General features: G+C 45.4%; 1 protein-coding gene across 1 annotated transcript in view; it reads right to left on the bottom strand.

The window, feature by feature from the left end:
- LOC134512952 (protein ELYS-like) overlaps positions 1-20,574 on the bottom strand; it is a 51,006-nt gene extending 30,432 nt beyond the window's left edge. Inside the window, exons 1-8 of the mRNA XM_063328881.1 lie at positions 20,384-20,574; positions 14,420-14,546; positions 12,933-13,186; positions 8,014-8,194; positions 6,989-7,196; positions 5,835-5,951; positions 4,770-4,854; positions 1,847-1,997 (exon numbers count right to left, since the gene is read on the bottom strand). Coding sequence (XP_063184951.1) covers positions 1,847-1,997; positions 4,770-4,854; positions 5,835-5,951; positions 6,989-7,196; positions 8,014-8,194; positions 12,933-13,186; positions 14,420-14,540 — 1,117 coding nt within the window. The 5' untranslated portion in view covers positions 14,541-14,546; positions 20,384-20,574. The remainder of the gene's footprint in view (positions 1-1,846; positions 1,998-4,769; positions 4,855-5,834; positions 5,952-6,988; positions 7,197-8,013; positions 8,195-12,932; positions 13,187-14,419; positions 14,547-20,383) is intronic.
- Between the last annotated feature and the right edge of the window lie 1,238 nt (positions 20,575-21,812).

The following is a 21,812-nucleotide window of genomic DNA, read 5'->3' as shown; positions in this document are numbered from 1 at the left end:
AAAAATTACATATTTATCCATGCTTCATACTTCATAAGAAGAAGACAGAAAGGGGTCTGGTTTGGTTTTTTGGGGGAAGCACGGGGGATGGTGGCGTTTGTTTGGTTTTAACAAGTTTTTAGCATGCACTCTCCTAGGAAACATAAGTGGCAAAAATCCAAAGGTGTTTTCATTAGATTTTGACACACTGTTGATAGAGGATAGCATCACAAAAGAGAAGGAAGCTGCCACTTCAGGACTAAATCAAAGATAATTAACAGAAGTAGCCTAGAAAGATCACGCGAGTGTCTTCTTTGTAACATCGGACATAAGTCAAGGCCAGTAAGAAGAGGAAGAAGGTGAATAATGCACTCAGAACAAAAGGCTATGAAAGTTATCTCTGCAGCTGTCTCAAAGATATGGTCAAAGCATAACTGAATTTCTAAACCCAGAGATGTATATTCAATTATTGCAAGATAATGAAAGACACCATAAGAGTTTTAACTGTGTCTATGGACAAGGAAAGCTATTGCTTTAGGAACTTGTAGGGGTAGGAACCTATTAGACTTAGAGAGGAAAAAATGGACAGGCAGATCATAAAATCGTTTAGGTTAGAAAAGAGTCTTAAGATCACCAAGTCCAACCATCAACCTAACACTGACAAGTCCACCACTAAACTATGTCCCGAATCACCACATCTACACATCTTTTAAATACCTCCAGGGACGCCCACTTCCCTGGGCAGACTGTTCCAAAGCTTGATAACCATTTTTGTCAAGAAATTTTTCCCAATATCCAATCTAAAACTCCCCTGCCACAACTTGAGGCCGTTTCCTCTCATCCTATCACTTTTCACTCGGGAGAAGAGACCAACACCCACCTCGCTACAACCTCTATTCAGGTTCTAGACAGCAATAAGGTTTCCTCTCAGCGTCCTTTTCTCCAGACTGAACAACCCCAGTTCCCTCAGCCGCTCCTCGTAAGACTTGTGCTCTAGACCCCTCACCAGCTTTGTTGCTGTCTGGACATGCTCCAGCACCTCAAAGTCTTTCTGCCAGGGCGGGGCCCAAAACTGGACACAGTACTCAAGGTGGGGCCTCATGAGTGCTGAGTGCAGGGGGACCATTACTTCCCTAGTCCTACTGGCCACACTATTTCTGATACAAGCCAGGATGCTGGTGGCCACCTTGGCACACTGCTGGCTCATACTCAGGTGGCTCTTGACCAACATCCCCAGGTCCTTTTCCACCAGGCAGCTTTTTGCAGCCACTCCTGCCCAAGCCTGTAGTGTTGCATGGGGCGGTTGTAACCCAAGAGCAAGACCTGGCACTTCGTCTTCTTGAATCTCATATAATTGGCCTTGGCACATCGACCCAGCCTGTCCAGATCCCTCTGTAGAGCCTTCCTACCCTAAACCAGATCAACACTCCCGCCTGACTTGGTGTCACCTGCAAACTTACTGAGGGTGCCCTCCATCGCCTCATCCACATCACTGATAAAGATATTAAAGAGAAAAGGTCCCAATACAGAGCCCTGGGAAACCCAACTTGTGACCTGCCACCATCTGGATGCAGAATGATTTTATTCAAAGATGACAGCTGGAGGAATAAAATGACTGACAAGCATTATATAGATGACCCCACCATACATTGCGACACCATGTCAGCAAGCATAAAATAAAACCCACTTTTTCCCTTAAAGAAGTCCCACATAACTTAAGCATCCATTTTTTCTTCGTAAATAATCCCAACAATCTAGTCTATGCAGATAGGCAAGACTTTCAGACTGTGGGGACAGAACAGCATTCGTTGCTTAGGTTCCAAAAGCACTTCTTTTAAAATCACCAAACACGGACATCAGAACAAACCTTCATTTACGCTATCCTCTCTGTCAACATGGTTGCGAAATTTTTCGACAGTCTGGCAGCTGATTAATTTAGTACTGCTGGTCTGGCCTCTCAAGGGAAAGATTCCACCCGTGAGATCTAAACTGTACCTTTCATCACAGTATTCCAAACCCTGGGGAAAAAAAAAAAAAACAGAGAAGAGAGCAAAGGTCATTCTAAGATAAAAACATACATTATAGCTAAATATGAAAGACTATATCTAATATAATAGGCTTATTATACTGTGTATTTTGCATGAGCCTATTTCTGACGGTAAATAGAAACTACGCCTGACATGCAAGAGAATGCAGTGTCAAATCGTAACGGGTAAGTTTGGCTGTAAAGGCTTTGCACTTTTTCAAAATTTAGAATTTCCCTAACACTATTCAGATCTAAACATGTTTTGCAGAATTCCTTGCGACATCCAAGAATGTCCTTTATAAGCCTAAATACATTGCTACAAAGAGATATCTAAAATGATGCAACACACATGCATGCAAAGCTCTTTGCTCCATGTCTTGATTGCAGAACTGATGAAGTTAGAGAAGCCCCAGCATTCGAGCAGCTAAAGCTGTCAAGAGGTATTTTCTATGGGCACACCACCAGAGTGACCGTGCACCCCTCTCTAGTTACTGTGAGAACTTCATACTGATTAGCAATCTTCTTTCAAGCCACGTAAGCTATGACAGCTCCTCCTCTCATCTTGTCAGAGACTAACGGGTGAAATATCCCTCAGCTCCTTCACCAAGCACAGCCAACAGCAAAAGGGAAAACCAGAAAGGACACGGGGTGCACGTGGCCAAGGCTTTTAGCATCACGAATTACTACACAGTAAACAAACTAATTTTGAGATACACAGAAACCCCGGCACGATTGTGTTGAACCTCTGATAGCGCCATTTTTTAAGTAAGCATGAAGTGAAATACCGTCTTTCCAAATACAGCATTCATTCAAACTGTCTACCATACAACACATGAATGGGTGTACTGGGGACAAATAGCAGCTCTATTTAGTTCTCTCCTCAATTGCCTTGTAAGATTGTTTCGTGTTTCAATCTTCCACGACACTCATCACGGGCATGCAGAAACAGCAGGGGAGGACAATATCTCAGAGCCAGAGACTGGTGCCCGACACTTCTTACAAGCCTGTGAATGTGTTACTGGCTGCATAGTCGATAGAGGGTTAAAAGTCTTACATTTGACCTCACCACAGCTTTCTCGAGTCACAAACACAACAACGTTATTTAATTATTCTGTGTGCTTTTTCTTTACAAGAGTGTCAGCTGGCATTTCTAGTAGACCCATTGTTAAAGGCTCCTGAAACATTTCAGCCCTCTGAGGTAAAACCCGACACTCATCACATCTGGTTCAGTAAAATAGATGAGCAAGACAAAAAATTGCAAAGAGCGTTTTAACATTAAAGTGTTGAGACAGAACAAAGTAGCCACCAGAGAAATGGACAAAGACAACTGGGCGTTTTTTTCCCAAAGAGGTACACAGTACGAGGTATTGCCTTTGCCACTACTAAGACTGTCGCTAAAAATAAAAGAGGATAAACAAAGCAGAAGTGAAAAAGTGAAGCTGGAGATATATTAAAGAAACTTTCTCCTATCAACCTGACAAAGTGCTTAGAGCATTACAAGAGATGCATCAGTGAATGGCAAGGAAAAATCCCTTCTAAAACTAAAACACCCAATCCGGGTGCGCTGCTCCTCTAGAGCAACGTATGTTTCTGTCATAAAAACCCTGCACATCAACAAAGATAAGGAGATGGCATCCAGAACGTGCTGAATCACTGGAAGATCCTTCTACTTGGTCACCGTGACAGATAATGCATTTTAAAGAAACACCACCTTTTCCAAACACCTAACCTCTATCTATGCAAAAGCAACAGTGCCAAATGAGGAAGCACCTTTCCTACACATAAGCAAAACACTCAAAATCTAAATTAATCCAAAAAAATCAAAAGGCACAGTCCCTACAAAAACCAGCGTACCACGATACAAGAGTCACCCCTGTTTCGTTCCATAGCTATTGAGAATATGCAAGAGAAAGTACCAAATCAGGAGGAAAGACTTGCTCTGAACTAAGATTACTGTCCCCTCAAAAAGATTTTGGAAGACTTCCAGGCGTACAACTGAATGGAATTACACATCTAACAGATGCGCCTTGTCTCTGTTAGCTATCTGAGATACAAGGATACCTCACATCTGTATTTTAAACGCATCCTCCTTGGAGCCAGATCTAACATTTAGGTACACTCTTCTGACCAAATCATACCACTATTTACTCTATTTACATATCTTGCTGGCTTTGAGAGCAGATTTAATAGATAGCAGATTTTAACAGCTCACCCAGCCAAAAAGGAGTTATCTTTACAGCTACAAAGTGTCATTAAGGGATCAACACCTAAGAGACTCTGTAGGCACATCTCATTTGAAGTCCAGCTGACGGAGCTCAAAAGAAAACCGAGAATATCAAACCAAAGATCGTCAACAGAGAGACACAGGACTGAATTTTAAGAAAGGGAGAGAGACAGAAGCTTATTCAAGTCCGAAGCTTGGTTAAACCAAGCGATTCAAGGCCCAGTCTTCTCTTCCTACATGCCATTCATTTGGTATTTCAGAATAATTTTATTTGCAAAAGCTGCTTCCTCTTCAGGAATTTCATTTATACGGGCTCTTTGCAGATGAATCTAGCTGGAACACACGACACTGCAGTATAAAATGGTACGCCTTCTTTCCAAAAGGTATGGACAAAGGCCGTGCCCAAGAAGACTCAGCAAAACATGATTATTTTTTCAGCCAGCTCTGAAGGTTGATGGTAAATCTCACCCCTGTAACTCAACTGATACTCCCTTAGAGAAAATTACTATTGTCTGCTTTTCCCACGCATGCACCTCTTACCTCATACATGACTTGTCCTGAGGCCACGCGTTTTCTGTCACCAAATGCTAACTGCAGCAGGTGTAAACTCACCACATCACCTTCACTGAAAAAGGGATAAATTATGAAATTTGGTTACAAAGCTGCTTTATAGTCCTCATCGTCGTGTTAGTAGACCTGGACGTTTTCTTAATAGCATGCTCCTGCTGAAAAGAACACCACCTCTTCCCAAAACATGATCACCGGCCACATTTAGCCACTGAAACATAAAGGAGGGTGTTTGGACACTAACAGCTTCAGGGGCAAAAGCCAACCGTACAATTGGAAAGCTGTAATATGTTGTATGGACTAAGAATTGTTGGAAATAGTTCTTCACAATGAAGAGTTCTCCATCAAAACTGCTTTGAAGTCAAATTTTAAAAGACTGCCACTCTACCAACAGCTGAGCTGATGGAATCGCTTGCTGATGCAGACAGAGAGATCTCTCTGCCCTTCCCTTACCACCAAAGTTCCCCTCCCCCTCTTGCACACTCTGCACCCTTCCAAGTCCGATTTGATTCAGCAGAACAGCAGGAACCCATTGGCTTTTCTGCTGAATCGTTTTCTGCCCGGGGAGCTGCACTGGCTCACCAAGGCTCCACAGACTGCTGACGCTGGCACAAGGCCATCGGCAATACTGTCACCGCCGCCTTTAGGGGCGGCAGGCTGTTGTGTGGGCACGTCTGGTGTTCTAGATCTGCAGCCTCAACTGCTCCTAGTGGTATTTTAATACCACGGTGTGACTATCAAACAAATGATGAAGCGGTCATCGAGGAACAAAAGCAAACCATTTGAGAATGCGAGCAGAAGAATATGGCCACTGTTGCTTTGCCTTCTGACAGAAGGCAGGAACTAGTAGGTCCCTCTTCACGTCTGGTAAATCCTGTAAAAATTGCATTCTAAGTTTAACACCTTCTGTACTGGAAAGAATCTCCTGCACAGCTGAAGAAACACAACAAATACACATGTTCAACTGTATGGGAACAAATATCCTTAAAAAAAAAAAAAGAATTAATTCATTGGCTGATAGTTAAAGTTTTTATTCACCTTTCCTGCGTAGACTGAACAGCCCACAAGTAGCAACAATTGCGAGGATCATTCTCAGGCTCTTGAAAAGTGACAGCATAGACAGGAATCCTCCCTCCTTCAAGCTGAGAGTGGTGCCTACAGGTTTAGGGGAAAAAAAAAAAGCAAAACGAAAAAGAAAAAAAAAATGTGAGCCTAGTGGCCCTAATTGTTTGTAGAAGGATAGAAGCATCTTCTGAGAAAAGAGCACCTAGCATACTTATCCTCAAAGTACAGAATGTCATCCTTCCATCTCAGACACGTGAGCCAAGGAAGAGAGTACGTTTTATGCCAGAGTCAAGAGCCAAAGAAGTTACTGCCCAGCAAATGCAATAACCTGCGTTTATGTCATCCTCTGCCTCCAGAGGAGGAATATAACGGATTCCTTCAGCTGCCAAGCAAAAGATTGTTCCTACTGTTGGAGCCTATTTCAATATCAAACTTAAAATGCAGCGTATCTTCTGAACAAATGTAAAACAGGGCCAAACACAGGTAGGTTCTCATTTCTTGGACTACGTCAAGCATTGTTCTTCCTGACTTCTGAACCTTATTTGTACCTCCACACTCTACTCTTGCCACCTAATTATTCCTCCACTGTCTATTTATGCATCCAACAGCTTCTGGGGAGTCAGTGCAGATCTGCTGAAGGGAATCCCAACCAGAAGTTAGCCAAATATCTCAGGTGAGATTGCTCTTTCGGCCAAAGCTGACATGCAGGAAAGAATACATTTTTCAGGCACAGGTCAGCTATTGAGTTTTCATGTCTCACTGGTTTCACCCTGGACACTTTAGAGAATATCGGCACCAAAATCACATCACTGACATACTTCAGCCTTTCAGTGGATGCCCCAGTTGCAGTAACCGGTTCTGAAAACCCCAGGAAGCATGCTTCCCACAATTCCTCAATCCACAGGCACAATAAGGAAAACAATCCTAGTCCACTGGGGAGAAGGCGGACCACTTCATCCAGGTATGACTGAAAAGTTATGTCAGAAGAGGATTTCTGAACGTGCCAAGATTATACTCATACTCATGTCAGTCCCTGAAAAAGTTCTCTTTACATCCACATACTTCCTTAAGCAACAAATCGAGAGCCCCGCACCTCCAGGCATGGCCAAGTGTAAAGGCCTACTTACTCTCTCTTCAAAGTTTTCATATTCCAGAGCGACAGGTAGCCGTCTGAGAAACCCACAACGAGCTGGTTGCTTCTGCTTATGTAGCACAGGGCTGATACTGCTGTTCCGGAAGCATTTTGTAGTTGAAAACAGAGATGTCTCCCTTCGCTGGTCACAGTTTCTCTTCTTTGTGCAACTTCAGCAGGAATTCTAGTGACAACTTCTAGATCTACACACACAAAACCAAGCAATAAATGAATACGTTATGCCATTTAGGCTGCATTTTAGGCACTGACGTGACAACCCCTATCATCTAATGCTACCGTGCCAGGCAAAATAGCCATTTATGCAACACTTTTTTTGCCATTTCCATTATGTATGTCTTTAAAGAACATAAGAATTCTCGGATCAGACAAGTATTCTCACTCACATTTGAAAGCTAGGTAAAAGCGTAACCTTCATAGACAAATTCTTCCTGGACTCTGAAAAGCAGGAGTTTGGGCCTCGTGATGCAATTTGAAGTGGCACCTCGTGTTTGAAGTGGCACCAATTGCTGAAGCTGCTGTTGTAATAGCCAAAACGGTGTATGCAATCTGAGTACACCTATTCGAGATTTCATTCATCCAAATGCATGGGTGTTGGTAAGCGGGATTTATTTTAAAAAACAAGCCCAAAATTTGCCCCAAGTCAATTAACACAAGCAGAAGAGCATTCCCGGGAAACAGGGCTCCTCCAACACAACTTCCTACCAGGCGGCCGCACCGGCTCACGTGGCAAAATTCCTACACCTCTCTGGCAAGAATCATAGTGGCACAGGGATCTTGGTGGGAGGGGGCATTTACAACACTGCGAGGAGCAGTCAGACACTCCCAGGTTTAATCAGGTCAGGACTATACGATGTCAAACTGCCACCTGTAACCAGTCGTCAGAAATGTCTGACACAAGGGTCTTCAAAGTGGGATGCATACTGTTTATTTAAAAGACACAATGTTTAAACGTTAATGTTTTCTTATATTTAAATTCATGTTGAAAAACTGCAAGCTTACCTGATGCTTCAATTTCATTCTGACTGCAAGATAAATCATCCAAACAAAGGTCAACCAGAAGTAGATGGCCAACATCTGTAGCCACTGCTGCCACCCCAAAGAGCCATCGCAGACTCTGATGGAGGTGCTGAGTGCTCACGCTCGCTCCACCGTGATTCGCTATGGGTTCTATAGCGGTTACCTACAGGAAAACTACAAGTTACTATTTGAGCTCTTTGATAAGCTCAATAGAACTCATTCAAAAGTGAAGGCTGAATTAGCACATCAGAAACAAGAAAGTAAATACAGGAGCATAAGACTTAAAACCAAAGCATTTTGTATTGTCTCCTATTAGATCAAGAAAAAAGAAAAATAAATAAAGCCCTGTACAAAAATCTGTTACTGCCTTCTGTTTACTACATTTCCTACGGTTGACTGAATTCTACTTAAATGGTGCATTCTATTATTACCGCTTAGCAATTTCCATTTTCTACTTAGGAATAATAAAGAAAACATGGGAAATCAGTTACATGCAAGGAACTTTATCATATTCAAGGGGTGTAAGACTGACAAACAAAGCTAAATCTAGGTCTCCCACCGCTCACAGCCCACCGGCACTGCGATACTGTCACAGAATCACACAGAATGGTAGGGGTTGGAAGGGATCTCTGGAGATCACCTAGTTCAACCCCCCTGCCAGAGCAGGGTCACCTAGAGCAGGCTGCCCCGGAATGTGTCCAGGCGGGTTTTGAATGTCTCCAGAGATGGAGACTCCACCACCTCCCTGGGCAGCCTGTTCCAGTGCTCTGCCACCCTCAAAGTAAAGAAGTTCCTCCTCATGTTTAGCAGCTTCCTATGTTCAAGTTAGGTGGAACTTGCTATGTTCAAGTCTCTGCCCGTAACCTCTCGTCCTATTGCCAGGGACCACTGAAGAGAGCCTGGCCCCATCCTCCTGACACCCACCCTTTAAGTATTTATAAGCATTGATAAGATCCCCCCTCAGTTGTTTTTTTTCCAGACTGAAGAGACTCAAATCCCTCACAGCCTTTCTTCATAAGAGAGGTGTTCTAATCCCCTAATCATCTTCGTAGCCCTTTGCTGTACCCTCTCCAGCAGTCGCCTGTCCTCCTTGAACCAGGGAGCCCAGAACTGGACACAGTACTCCAGATGCGGCCTCACCACAGCAGAGTAAAGGGGGAGGATGACCTCCCTCAACCTGCTTGCCACATTCTTCTTCATGCACCCCAGGATGCCACTGGTCTTCTTGGCCACAAGGGCACATCGCTGGCTCATGGTCTTCCTGCTGTCTATGCCTTCCTTGAAAAACGGGTGTCAGGATAAATCACGGCTCGAGAGTCAGACGAGGCAGCGGCCAAGTTGCATGGGAGACACACCATTTCCATGGGAGCGAAACGTATTTAGAAAGCGTTGAAGGGAGAGACCAGCTTAGTAAAATTCACACTAGTCCGCATTTAGAAGAAAAGTAACAACCACATAAAGGAAAAGAAGCTTTAAATGCACACCAGCGCTTTCACGAATGTTGAGAAAAATGTTAAAAGCCAGCCTAAAGCAGCAGCTTCTCAGATAAAAAGGTGACTCCACCTAAAGGAGGAAGCGCACACTGCTCTTTCACGTGCCCAGCAGTCTGCATGCAACTATCTCACAAGGTGAAGACAGACCTTTCAAGCACACGTTGCAACACATCCCAGGACAACATTGACTGCTAGAACAGAGATACAAGCACATGAAGACTCCTGCACTAAAGCTGTACAACAAAAGGACATAGGCTATTGTTTAGCCCTCTCACAAAACACAAGGCAAACAGGAAGCTTCACAGCAACAACAAAGCTTTATATGAAAATAAAGCAAAGAAGTGAGCATCACAAGCTACTCCATTTTTTAATATATTATTTTTTTACCCCCAGAGGTGGGGAAAAATAACCAAATCCCTGAGCCCCAAAGGTTTCTCTTCTCCCATATCAAGCACTTGCTATCATTACACTGCCAGGCAGTCTAGTCCAGAATTTACCTTTCATCTTGCTCACAAGAATGCTAATCTTAGAAGTACCTAGAGCACTTTAGACAACTCAAATTTCCTCTTCCAGATCTCCTGTAAATCAAATTAAATTTCCAATCTTCTCTGCTACTCGAAGGACTGTCAAAAGCCTTTTGATTATTCCAACTCTTGCTGCTCCAAGTCTTGATGATCATTACAAGGCAAGCAGAAATACTGTACAGAATTTGGCTACAGAATTAGCCAAAGTTCAAGTGCCGATTCCAACTTCTTTCTGTTTTAAGATTTTTTTCGCTGTACAACTGGCTCCAAATGAGTCTTTTCCATTTTTGCATACAGTCTTCCAAAAACGTTTCCCAATTTTAACACTTCAGTTTTCCATGCAGAAGCTCCTGAAACTGCCTATTTTTCCACCGCACTGTGCAGTGCCTTTTCATATTCTCTTAGACTAATGACAACTCATTCTGGGAATAAACAAAGAAAACTTTTCTCAGCTCACTGAATCTGAATGCTACCCTTCTGCCTCATACAAACCAGGAAAGGTTGTGAAAATACCCTTCAATAGTTCTGAAGCCTTATAAACCCATTTAACAGAACTGATGTTTTTAATTCAGATTTGCTTTTACTAGAATCCAATTCAAATAATACTGCATTAACATTTTCAGTTTTTTGCTACATTTCACAATTTCACATGTATATCATCCAGAGGGCAACAAGAGATGCTCACACACAAAAAAAAAATTATGTCAAATGTCTTTCTAAGCTTGTGAGTTTTGTTTTTTAAACTCATGCCTTTTCTCTCTGAATGACTACACACCTCTCTTCCACTAAAAGGCAGTCATATTGTCACTAGAAATAACCTGTATTAATACTCTAATGGCTTGACACCTTGGACCAGAGCTATTCTCAGTTCACAGAATGGTTTGGGTTGGAAGGGACCTTAAAGACCACCTAGTTCCAACCCCCCTGCCCTGGGCAGGGACACCTCTCGCTAGACCAGGCTGCTCAAGGCCCCATCCAGCCTGGCCTTGAACACTCCCAGGGAAGGGGCATCCACAACTTCCCTGGGCAACCTGTTCCAGTGCCTCACCACCCTCACAGTAAAGAATTTCTTCCTGATATCCAAATCTACCCTCTTTCAGTTTGATGCCAGTACCCCATGCCCTATCATTACACCCCCTCATAAAGAGTCCTTCCCCATCCTTCCTGTAGGCCCCCCCCTTTAGGTACTGGAAGGCTGCTATAAGGTCTCCTCGGAGCCTTCTCTTCTCCAGGCTGAACAACCCCAACTCTCTCAGCATGTCTTCATAGGAGAGGTGCTCCAGCCCTCGGATCATCTTTGTGGCCCTCCACTGGACCTGTTCCAACAGGTCCATGTCCTTCTTGTGCTGAGGACTCCAGAGCTTGACGCAGTACTCCAGGTGGGGTCTCACCAGAACAGAGTAGAGGGGTAGTTTGTGTTAACCTGTACAACTTAGCTGTCCACAGAAGTTTTATCTACACAGTTTTGCTTACCCTTACTCCCACTGACAACTTGGAAGTTAACAGTCCAACTACCAATACCTGTGTCCTGTCTATACTCATCTAACTAACATAATAGCAAAAAACCAGGAAGTGAAATGAAAGCAACAGACCAGACATGCTTGTAATCAAGAGAGTTCATGGGATAAGAGGAGAAATTCAGATAAGCTTTGGCTACATTCCAGAATTCATAACCTTTATCTCACAACCACCAACCTTTCCCGCAAAGGCTTCATCATATTTTCTCCTGAACCACTTCTTTGTGATATAGAAAAACTCCCTAATATAACTGAGAGTTATAACTACATTCAGTTTCAAATCACTTCTGTACACACAGATTCGATATGTGTCATGAACCTTCCTACCCTTTCCTTTTCCTATTCCCAGCTTCCTTAGATTCAGGAAGGAAAACTAAGCTATGTCCTTTTTCTCAAACATAATTTACTTACTGATTATATGCTTATGTCAGTACACAGCTTGTCTTTCCAGCTACAACTCTTAAGATTTATCAATCTTAGATGGGTAAATTACCACAGTGGAGCACCAACCCAACTCCTGTCTCTATAAGTGACCCCAATACGAATGCTTACTACTAGTCATCACACTGTAGCATTACAAACAAACAAAACTCCACCTGTATTCTAGCAAGTCAAACCAAAGCACCTGATGGAAAGCTAAGTTGTTAGTTAGTTAGTTGTTGCAGATTCTAAGATGATAAAAATATAGCGCATCTTGATGTTCTATTGACTTCCACCGATTCTTGTTTACATTAAGATAATGAGGCTAGGGGACACACATCATTTGAGTTTCTGGGTTACAGAAGACAGAAAACATCAGCAACATTACACCAGTGTGTCCCATCTACACAAACACACTAGTCAGAGAGCAGAGATTCAAGGACTGCAGGCTGAAAGGTGACCTCCCAACAATCTGTCAGATAACTCACTGGAGGCTCTTTTTTCCTCTCCTAAGTCAACAGAAAAATGTGTTCTCCTCAGCCTGCTTGCTAGGCTGAGATTCAAGGCAATGTGTCGAAGTCATTTACAGCACAACTATGGAATTCTGAGCCATTTTAAAGACGGTATTTCTGATGGAAATCAAGCAATTAGGGCCAAACAAAGGTGCTTTTCAAGGCCTTTTTGCGGAAGGAGAGAATCAGGTAACTCTGTGCTCTACAATAAAACCAGAAAACTTGTTTTACTCTCAGTAAACTCCAACAATAATGGCACATTAAGCCCAAGATTTTACAGCAACACCGTCTTGACTGGATACTCTCAAGTGACAGGATGTTAACGCACGATAGAAAAAATACCTCCTACAAAGAGACGCTCCAAAGCTTGTCCTAAAACAGGCCTACGCAGCACCTATCATAAAAGCTTCGTTTCTCCAATTAAAAAGTACCTACCCTCCCGGGAAGAACAACTGCTTTAACCACTCTTGATATTCCAAGGTCGTACAGACAGAGAACACTTCCCTCTGCTTCTTCCAACCCAACCAGCAGTCCAGTTCTCTTCTGCCAGGAAAACTCCTTCACCACACGAACAATGGGAGGCTGTTCATTGACTCCACTGAAACGGTACGCAGAGAGCCGCTCTCCTGTCACAGAGTTCACCACCTCAAGTTGAGGACCACGTGTCAACCACGCCAGGCCGTTTCTCCCTGTGAGAGAAAAGAAAGAGGACTGAAGCAAATGTCCAACGGAAGACTGAAAACAGCTGAAAAAAAATCACAGTGCCTGCCCCTTTCCTTCAATAAACGTACCTAGCAGAGGAAGACCGACCTACCTCATTCTAGTCAATGATTCAAAATCACCCGTTGAAATCCCCAAGCAATCCCTCCTAAAATTAACCACCTTGTTATTTTGCATTTGTACTTGTCATTCCTGCACCGAAGAATCTGGGTTGTTTGGGATAAAGATTACAAGGTCCTGATCGACAGCCTTTATACCATATTCGCCTTGGTTTTGCTAGAAATCATCTAAATACATACGGGAATACCAAGTCTTAGAGCGTACTCCACACAAAGCAAATCTAAGCCTATTCATTTCCGGTTTATTCATTTTACTTGACACATGCCTCCTTTGGGCAAGGATTTGGACTGCAACAAGAAATTATCCTAACAAGGGCACTGTGTGAGTAAATTTCAACTTTCACACGTGCTGATCACAGGAAGAATTGAAGGCATTTTGTTTCACTGAACTACTGCCAGCCCAAAGGAAGTATGAGCTCAATTCCTGCATTTACACTCAGGTAGATAGATTCCACCTGGTCTTAACAGAAGCCTAGACTTCCAGATAGGCACCCAGCTCTACTGTCACATCACCTGGAAAGTCAACTACCTGATCTGCTTAGCCACTGTCAGCAGCTCTCCCTGGGTATTCAGCTGCATCCTATTAGATACTTTGGAAATATAGCTGCAGCACTTAACAGTCTTATCCTCTTCCTTCTGGTTTTAGTCAGACTGGAAAAGAAAAAGCACGGGGGGCTGCCCCTGTAACACTGTAGGAGAACTATTTCTGCATCTGATGTTACAATGGTCACAGAGCTCAAGCTGGTGCAAATAAATACCACCCAAAACAACACTATCACATTTTTGAAAACTGCCTTTTATTTCATTAAAAATTGAGGAGGGCTCACTGACTCCACATGTTTAAGAGAATTATTTTAATAGCATGAGACTGGTGCAGGTTTTTTAACTTCAAAGTTTAACTATACTCACGTTTTAATATTAGCATTTGTCATCGCTGAAGCACCCTTTTTGTTCTCTCTCTCTAAACAGGATGCCTCTTAACAGCACCAACCTGACACAGCTGATGCTATGACCTGAGGCTTCAGGTAGCCTCCAGGCAAGAACAACTTTATACCGAGACCAAATTTAAAGGAAAATGCTCACCTCCAGAAAACCTCCCGCACAGCACAGAGCCGAGGGTTCCCTCATCTTCCCCAAGTGCCTGAAGAGTCACCTCTGGAAACTGCAGCAGACTGCTCGTTACCTCAGCTGTTAGGTCTCGCATTCTTCACTGTAAATACAGGAAAAAATTGCACAACTAGACTCACGTCAGCCAGAAATATTCTTGAGAGTGACAGAAGTTTCATCAGTATGCAGTGAAAAATCCCCTAGACATCACCTCTAGCTCTTTTCCTTGCAAATAATGGCACTCGGGAGACTTTTTGCTCTCCCAGCAGAGCAAAAGGAGAATCCTTTGCTTTTCTGATGCCTGTGAGATCACCAACAAAAAGCGACCCAGACGTATCAACAGAGAAATAACAGGAAAAAGCCCAATACACTGAGTTCAAGTCTACTCACACAGGTTAGGAAGATGGGAGCTGAGAAAAATCAGATTTTAAAAGGTTTCTCAGCAACAGGTACAACTTTCCATTTGTCCTTTCCCTTGATTTTATACTTTTTACTTATTGTCAAATGTCTTCTAGCAGATTACATGCATCACTTATGTCTTGTTCACTTTCAGCGTGTTTATTTTGAACACTAAGGAATACAAAGTTCTTAACTACCTCCACTCTCAAATTATTCCAGAAAACATGCTTTTGATATTTTCTACATTACAAGCAATAAAGACTTTTATAGCTCATCAATTAGAAAGTAGTTTTCCATACACTTATGATGTAAACATAACACAGCACTTTAAAACACCAATTTTATTCTGTACTTAAATCCTTGTATTCCTTATTCCAGTCCCTTCCTTCCTATTGCCTGTCTCTATAACATCTCTGCAGCATTTTACAAAAAATTGTAGGCCACTCAGTGTTTCCACACTTCTGTAGGTGCTCCACAAAGTGTTCACATTTCTGCATGTCAAGATCAACGTTTTGTGGAAAAACTCAAAAGCTGAAGGGATTTACGAGATTAAATAGGTGGCTAAATAAGAGATATTCTATACACATGGAAATACAAACTACTTTAAGGAACTACATTTTTCAAGTTCACTGGGTTATTCAAAATGCCCCCAGAAAACAAGACAGCTTTAATTATCTCGTTCAAATAGCACTGCTTTCTTCATGAGGTCTCAAAAGGAAGATATTATACATGGTTCACTATTCCTGGGTGTTACACAAGCTGACCAACTCGGGCATCAAGCAGAACCCTTACCCTATGCTACAAAGCAGTACAGCCAGCCACTTAAATGTGCACACAAAGCCTATTGGATTAACTACCATACATGTTCTCCTGCAAATTAAGTTTTATGATTGTTTCTTCCAGCATGCTCCAGTAACCTATTTTCCGTAGAGCACAGGAGGTTATAGCTAGGTTTGAAGACAAGACTCTGGAAGCAAGACCAAGTTATCAAACAGAAATGTTTATAAATAGTTACAATTTATATTAATTGTACTTTTCTGAAGAAAGATTACGCTTTAAAGCCCGGGCATTGGAATCTACTATATTTCAAGCCAGAAGCACTCTATTTGACATTACATTCCTGTATCTTCTGCCAGCATGAACACAATGAGCACGTGAAACACAGGAGGTGCACATCAGGGTCCCACACTAAACACAAGTCAACATTTGGAAAAAAATGTTGCCGATGGCAAAGGCAGTATCGCAGGACGCTGCTGTAGCCTGACCGCTCTGCCAGCATTCACAACCAGCCCCGATCAAGTTCCAAGTGGGACAACTTATTTGCAGTACTTTTGTTGGGTTTGCTTTTTGGTACCTGTCATTGTTTCAAACTGACAGCAGGATGAATTTTCGCGCTGCATCCAGGGGCTCCAGAGAGTAAAAGGGCCCACAGTTTCACCAGCATTCTGGCTTAGTTTATCGTAATGACTTAATGAATATATTTTATGAGTAACCTGTAATACCAAATACTAATACAGATATATTGGGTTGGTGAATAGCATCTTTTAAATGCTTCAGTCTGTGCCCACTGCCTCTGGTCCTGTCACTGAGCACTGCTGGAAAGTACTTGGTTCCGTCTTCTTTATCCCCTCCCTTCGGGTATTTATATGCACTGGGGACATCCCCCCTGAGCCTTCTCCAGGCTAAACAGTCCCAGCTCTCTCAACCTTTCATCACAGGAGAGACATTCCAGTTCCCTCTAACCATCTTTGTGGCCCTTCGCTACACTCTCTCCAGCACTTCCATACGTCTCTTATGAAGCTGAGGAGCCCAGACCTGGACACAGCACTTCAGGTGTGGCCTCACCACCGCTGACGAGAGGAAGGATCACCTCCCCTGACCCGCTGGGAATGCTCCTCCTCATGCAGCCCAGGCTATCATCAGCCACCTTTACTGCCAGGCCACATTGCTGGCTCATGGTCAACTTGGTGTCCACCAGGACACCCAGGGTCTTTTCTGTAAAGGGCTACCCAGCTGGGCAGGCCCAGGCATATACTGGTGTGTGGGTTTGTTCCTCACCACGTGCAGGATTTTGCACTTCCCCTTGTTGAACTGTATGATGTTCTTGTCAGCCCATTTCTCCAGCCTGTCAGTCGCTCTGGATGGCAGCGCGAGCCACTGGTGTGTCAGCCACTCCTCACAGTTTTGTATCATCCGTCAGCTTGCTGAGGGGACACTCTGCCCCGTCATCCAGATCATTAATGAAAATGTTGAACATTCAACCCCACCCCACCAAAGCAGCCTATTTTAAAATATTCAGTTGGCCAAACCTCCTTCAAGGGAGAACACTGACTATGACAACATCTATTAAGGAATTTTATAAAACAGCACAAAATTCCAAAAACAGCATATATGATTGTAGTGAATAAAAAAAGACATAAGTAAGCATGGAGATGTCTGAAAAATGAGTCTGTGTGCTAAGTACTTCATGATTACTAACACATTATACTAGTAGCAAGATAGTTTTAAGAAAGAGAGTCAACAAGTATCTCCCAGTAGGGCAGGTAACAGCATTCAAGAAAACTTCTCAACCGCACGCTCTCTGAGTAACCCTGCCTTTGCAACTGCTTACCTGGACAGGCGAAGAGCACACCTGGACCATTCATGTAACTTTAAATTTAATCATGCTGCAATTATTAACTGCATATGAAAACATGCGAAAATGCTAGAGCATCAGGCACGTCCACATTTCCTCCAGTAAGCCAATGGGCATTTTAAACATTTTTATTCCCCAGATATCTGCACTGGCAATGAGGAAGATAAAAACCATAATAAGTTATGAACAATATATATAGTGATCTGGTTATTAGGATGTTTTACTTGCATCATTCTGCTAAGTTAAACCAAGGATTACTGGGAAATCAAAACAGCAGGAAAACACTTAGACAGAGCCAAGTTAAAGGCATGAAGCCTCTTCCTTAAGAGATATATCCAACACTAACTGCATTTCTGCTCTCTTTGAAGACAAGAACTACAATCATATCCCTATTTCTGTCTGTTAGAAACGAGATTAGTGTAAAACACCACAGGCTTACTTCATGTTCAGGAGTAAACCAGAATCCAACCTCTGAGCTGTATGCTGTACCAAAGCGGTCTGTGTACAAGTTGACAAAATTAACCACGGCTCTTCACCCTAGGTACTTTATGACTTCCAAACTTCACAAACTATTTCCAAAGAAAGGAGCGTACCATGAGTCACAGGCTGAGGATAGATTTTTGCATTAAAAAGCTCCAGAAAAAAATAAACATGGAGAAATCACGCATTCAAGAAGAATCACATACAGCCAAGTCAGGGTTCAGGGACGTCAGTTTTGACTGACGGTAGTACCTGAAAATCCGTTTCAAGGGCCAACAATGCTTGCTGAAGAACAAGCTAAAAATATGGCCAGCCGCAGCTGAAGAGATGGTTTCACAAAACATGCTGACTTCCCTGCCACCAAAAGAGAGGACTTGCCGCCGCCTCCCATCTCTCCATCTGCTCCTTTGTTCTACTACCGTACTCCTGTGGCTCACCTCGCACTGCCTTAACAGTGCCTTAGAGCACTTTAGGAGCCAAGTTCACTCCCTGAGCAGGCAGGAAACTCACCCAGAAAAGCAGGTGGTGTTCCACCAGCTTCGAGAGCTCAACTGCCTTGCAGAGACAACCAGCAAGCATAAGAGGTGGCACAAGGAAGGAGGCAGGACCACGCATCGGGAAGAAGGAGAGGGAATTTGTCCATCTCCTTTTTGTGGCAGTCAGCCGGGCTGCTAGCTCATACCCGGGTGAAATGACACACTCAGTTTGCAAGGAGGGCTAAAAACCCCTTTACTTTTAGAAAGGACACCACCCAGGACACAGTCAGGCAACTTTTAACTCCCTCTTGCACGGAGAGACTCCCTAGCTCTCTGGGAAAGGCTGCAGCTGACAGGCGTCGTTCTTTCATTCCGCCAGAGGTGGAAGCTAAAGTGATTTCAGGGAAGGGTTACTTGGCGATCAGAGAACAGACAGCATTGTGTGACGCTGTTCAGATGACATTTTCTAAGGAAATGGGACAAAGAGTGGGAAGAAGAAGCCAAAGAAGAAGAAGAAATGGAAGAAAAATTAAGCACGAATTCCAGAATCCCAGCATCACAATGAAGAGAAAGGCCTTCCAGAATCACTGGAGGTCCTCTGGTCCAGCCCCCCTGCTCAGGCAGGGTCACCTACAGCAGGCTGCCCACGACCGTGTCCAGGCGGCTTTTGCGTATCTCATTCTGAAACATACTTTGACAAAGAGCAACCTGACAAGCCCAACTGCAAATGCATTTGCAACACGTGCAACAGGCCCGGCTTGTTGGTGACTCTCTCCTGCCAATTTAAGGCTTCTCTCCACCACACAAGTCAAGCAATACCACACCAGCAAAGCCTTGTCACCATTAGTTCTCTAAAACTGTATCCGACAGCTTCCTAGGTAGAAGGCACAAAATTAACAGAAGCCTGATTATGTTCGTTTCACTGTCTTAACAAAGCAAACCCCAGGCAGATCAATGCAGGAAAACCAGTTGATGCAGCAGGTGAACAAGAAGCTGTCCTCAGCAGAACAGGGTACGGTACTGTGTGCCCAAACGCCTGTGCCAGCTGCCAGCCAAGACCGATACAACCATCCAGAGGGAGCACCTGAACGACCCCGGTTAGCCATACACCCCACACAGGGCTCAGCATTCCCGACAGAATTAGGTCCCTAAATTTACCATCACTTTATCAAACATGATCAGGAAGCAATTATTAGACCTGAGAGACTTACACCACACTTCCTTTCTATTGGCAGAAGCTCCAGACCTAGACACATGGTTTATTAAAGAAAAAAATCAAGGACTTTTGTTTGAGTCAGCACCTCTGCTGCGTGATGCATGCTTCATGCAGAAAATCAAGAGACACCCCCACCCCCCCAAACGCGGTGGGTTCCTATAAAGCTGTGCTTTCCCCATTAACCCAGCCCTCTTCCCGCGATCGCCGCTCTACGCAGATCGCGAATTTCCCGCCTCCTCCTGGAAAACCACACCGAAAAGGGGGAGGGGAGAGAAAAAAGGAAAAAGAAAATAGTAGAAAAGGCAAACTCTTCAAAAAAGTGACCGATACGCGGGGGCCGGCGGCGGGTGGCCGGACAGGAGGGGAACCTCCTGGCGGCAGCCGCCACATCTCCCACGCCCCCCAGCCTCTGACGGCCGCCTCCCGGCTGCCGAGCGTCGCACGCCACCGCCTCCCATGTGCGCTGCACAGGCCGCCCCGCCAGCCGCCCCGGCCTCCCCCCGCCGCGGCCGGGCCACATGTGGCGGGGCACGGCGCCACAGCCCGGGGGTCACTTACATAAGGGGCCGGGCCCGCCGAGGGCCCCCGCTGCGCCAGCGCCGGCGGCCTACCCCGCCTCAGGAGCACCCGGTACCTGCTGCTACGGGCGAAGGAAGGTCCCCTCCGCTGCCTTTCCCCTAACCGCCCGCCCTCACCGCCCACTCCCGCCCGCTGGGTGTTGTTTTTTTTTTTACCCCGGTACGTGCCGATCAGGGCGGCGGCATCTCCCGCAGCGGTTAACGGCGGCCTCTGCCAGTCACGGGCCCGCCCGCCCGGCCGAGCCGCCCCTCACGCTCCTGCGCAACTCAGTGCGCCCCGCGCCGCGCTCGCCCTCCTGCGCCGCCGCGCGCGCCCCGCGCTGTTCGTTCCGTTCCGCACCGCTCTCCCTCCCCCCGGCGCGCGGCACCCACCTCGCTCGCTCACCCGCCTCGCGGGGGGCGGGGCGGGGGGAGGGGGAGGGGCGCGCGGGGAGGGTGGCGAAGTTCTCGCGAGAACGGTCGCAGCTACCGCGGGAGTTTTCAAATCGGCGGGACGCGGCCCCGGGCGCTGGTCACCGCCGAACTACGTGTCCCGGCGTGCCGCGCCCCCGGCCCCTTCCGCTAACAGGCTTCCTTCCGCTGCGGGCCGCCTTGGCGCGGGGCACGCCGGGAACTGTAGTTCCTGGCCTACGACAGCGCCCGGCGCTTTGGCTGGGTGTAGGGGAGGTAGCGTTTTGCTTTGGGGCCCTAGCGGCCACCCCATCCACCGGGGGACGCTGAAGGGGGGCGGTCCCAGAGCACACAGGGAGCACGCCCAGCACCTAGCAGTGTGGGGCCGTGTCTGCCCCCTTGTCCCTCCAAGGGGGAACCCACCATAGAATAGTAGAATTGTCCAAGTTGGAAGGGACCTTTAAGATCATCGAATCCAACCATTAACCTAACACTGACAAAAAACACCACAAAATGATGTCTCTCAGCACCGCATCTACACATCTTTTAAATACCTTCAGGGATGGTGACTCAACCACTTCCCGGGGCCGCCAGTTCCAATGCCTGATAACCCTTTCAGTGAAAAAATTTTTCCCAATATCCAATCTAAACCTCCCCTCGGGCGACTTGAGGCCGTTCCCGCTTGTCCTGTCACCTGTTACTTGTGAGAAGAGACCGACCCCCACCTCGCTCCGGCCTCCATTCAGGTAGTTGTAGAGAGCAAGAACGTCTCCCCTCAGCCTCCTCCAGGCTAAACAACCCCAGCTCCCTCAGCCGCTCCTCATAAGACTTGTGCTCCAGACCCCTCACCAGCTTCATTGCCCTTCTCTGGACCCACTCCAGCACCTCAATGTCTGTTTTGTAGTGAGGGGCCCAAAACTGGACACAGTACTGAAGGTGGGGCCTCACCAGTGCCGAGTACAGGGGGACGACCACGAGCACGTCCCTAGTCCTGTGGGGAGATGGCCTGCTGGGGCCAGCCCTGCCCACGCCTGTCCCTCTGATCGCAGGGGCCGCCTGTCCCCCTCGAGGCACTTGGTTGCTGCTGAAAATGGGTTTCAGAGGAGTTTGTCCCTCCCCAGGCACAAGGTCCCGCTGTCAGGGGCAGCATCCCTTGCCACCGGGCTCCCTCGAAGCAAGCTTACCCTGCAAATCA

This window comes from Chroicocephalus ridibundus, chromosome 3 (genome assembly GCF_963924245.1).
Source record: "Chroicocephalus ridibundus chromosome 3, bChrRid1.1, whole genome shotgun sequence".
In the NCBI taxonomy this organism is placed as follows: domain Eukaryota; kingdom Metazoa; phylum Chordata; class Aves; order Charadriiformes; family Laridae; genus Chroicocephalus; species Chroicocephalus ridibundus.
The sequence above is the reverse complement of the archived record's forward strand: the minus strand, read 5'-3'. Positions and strand labels throughout refer to the sequence as shown.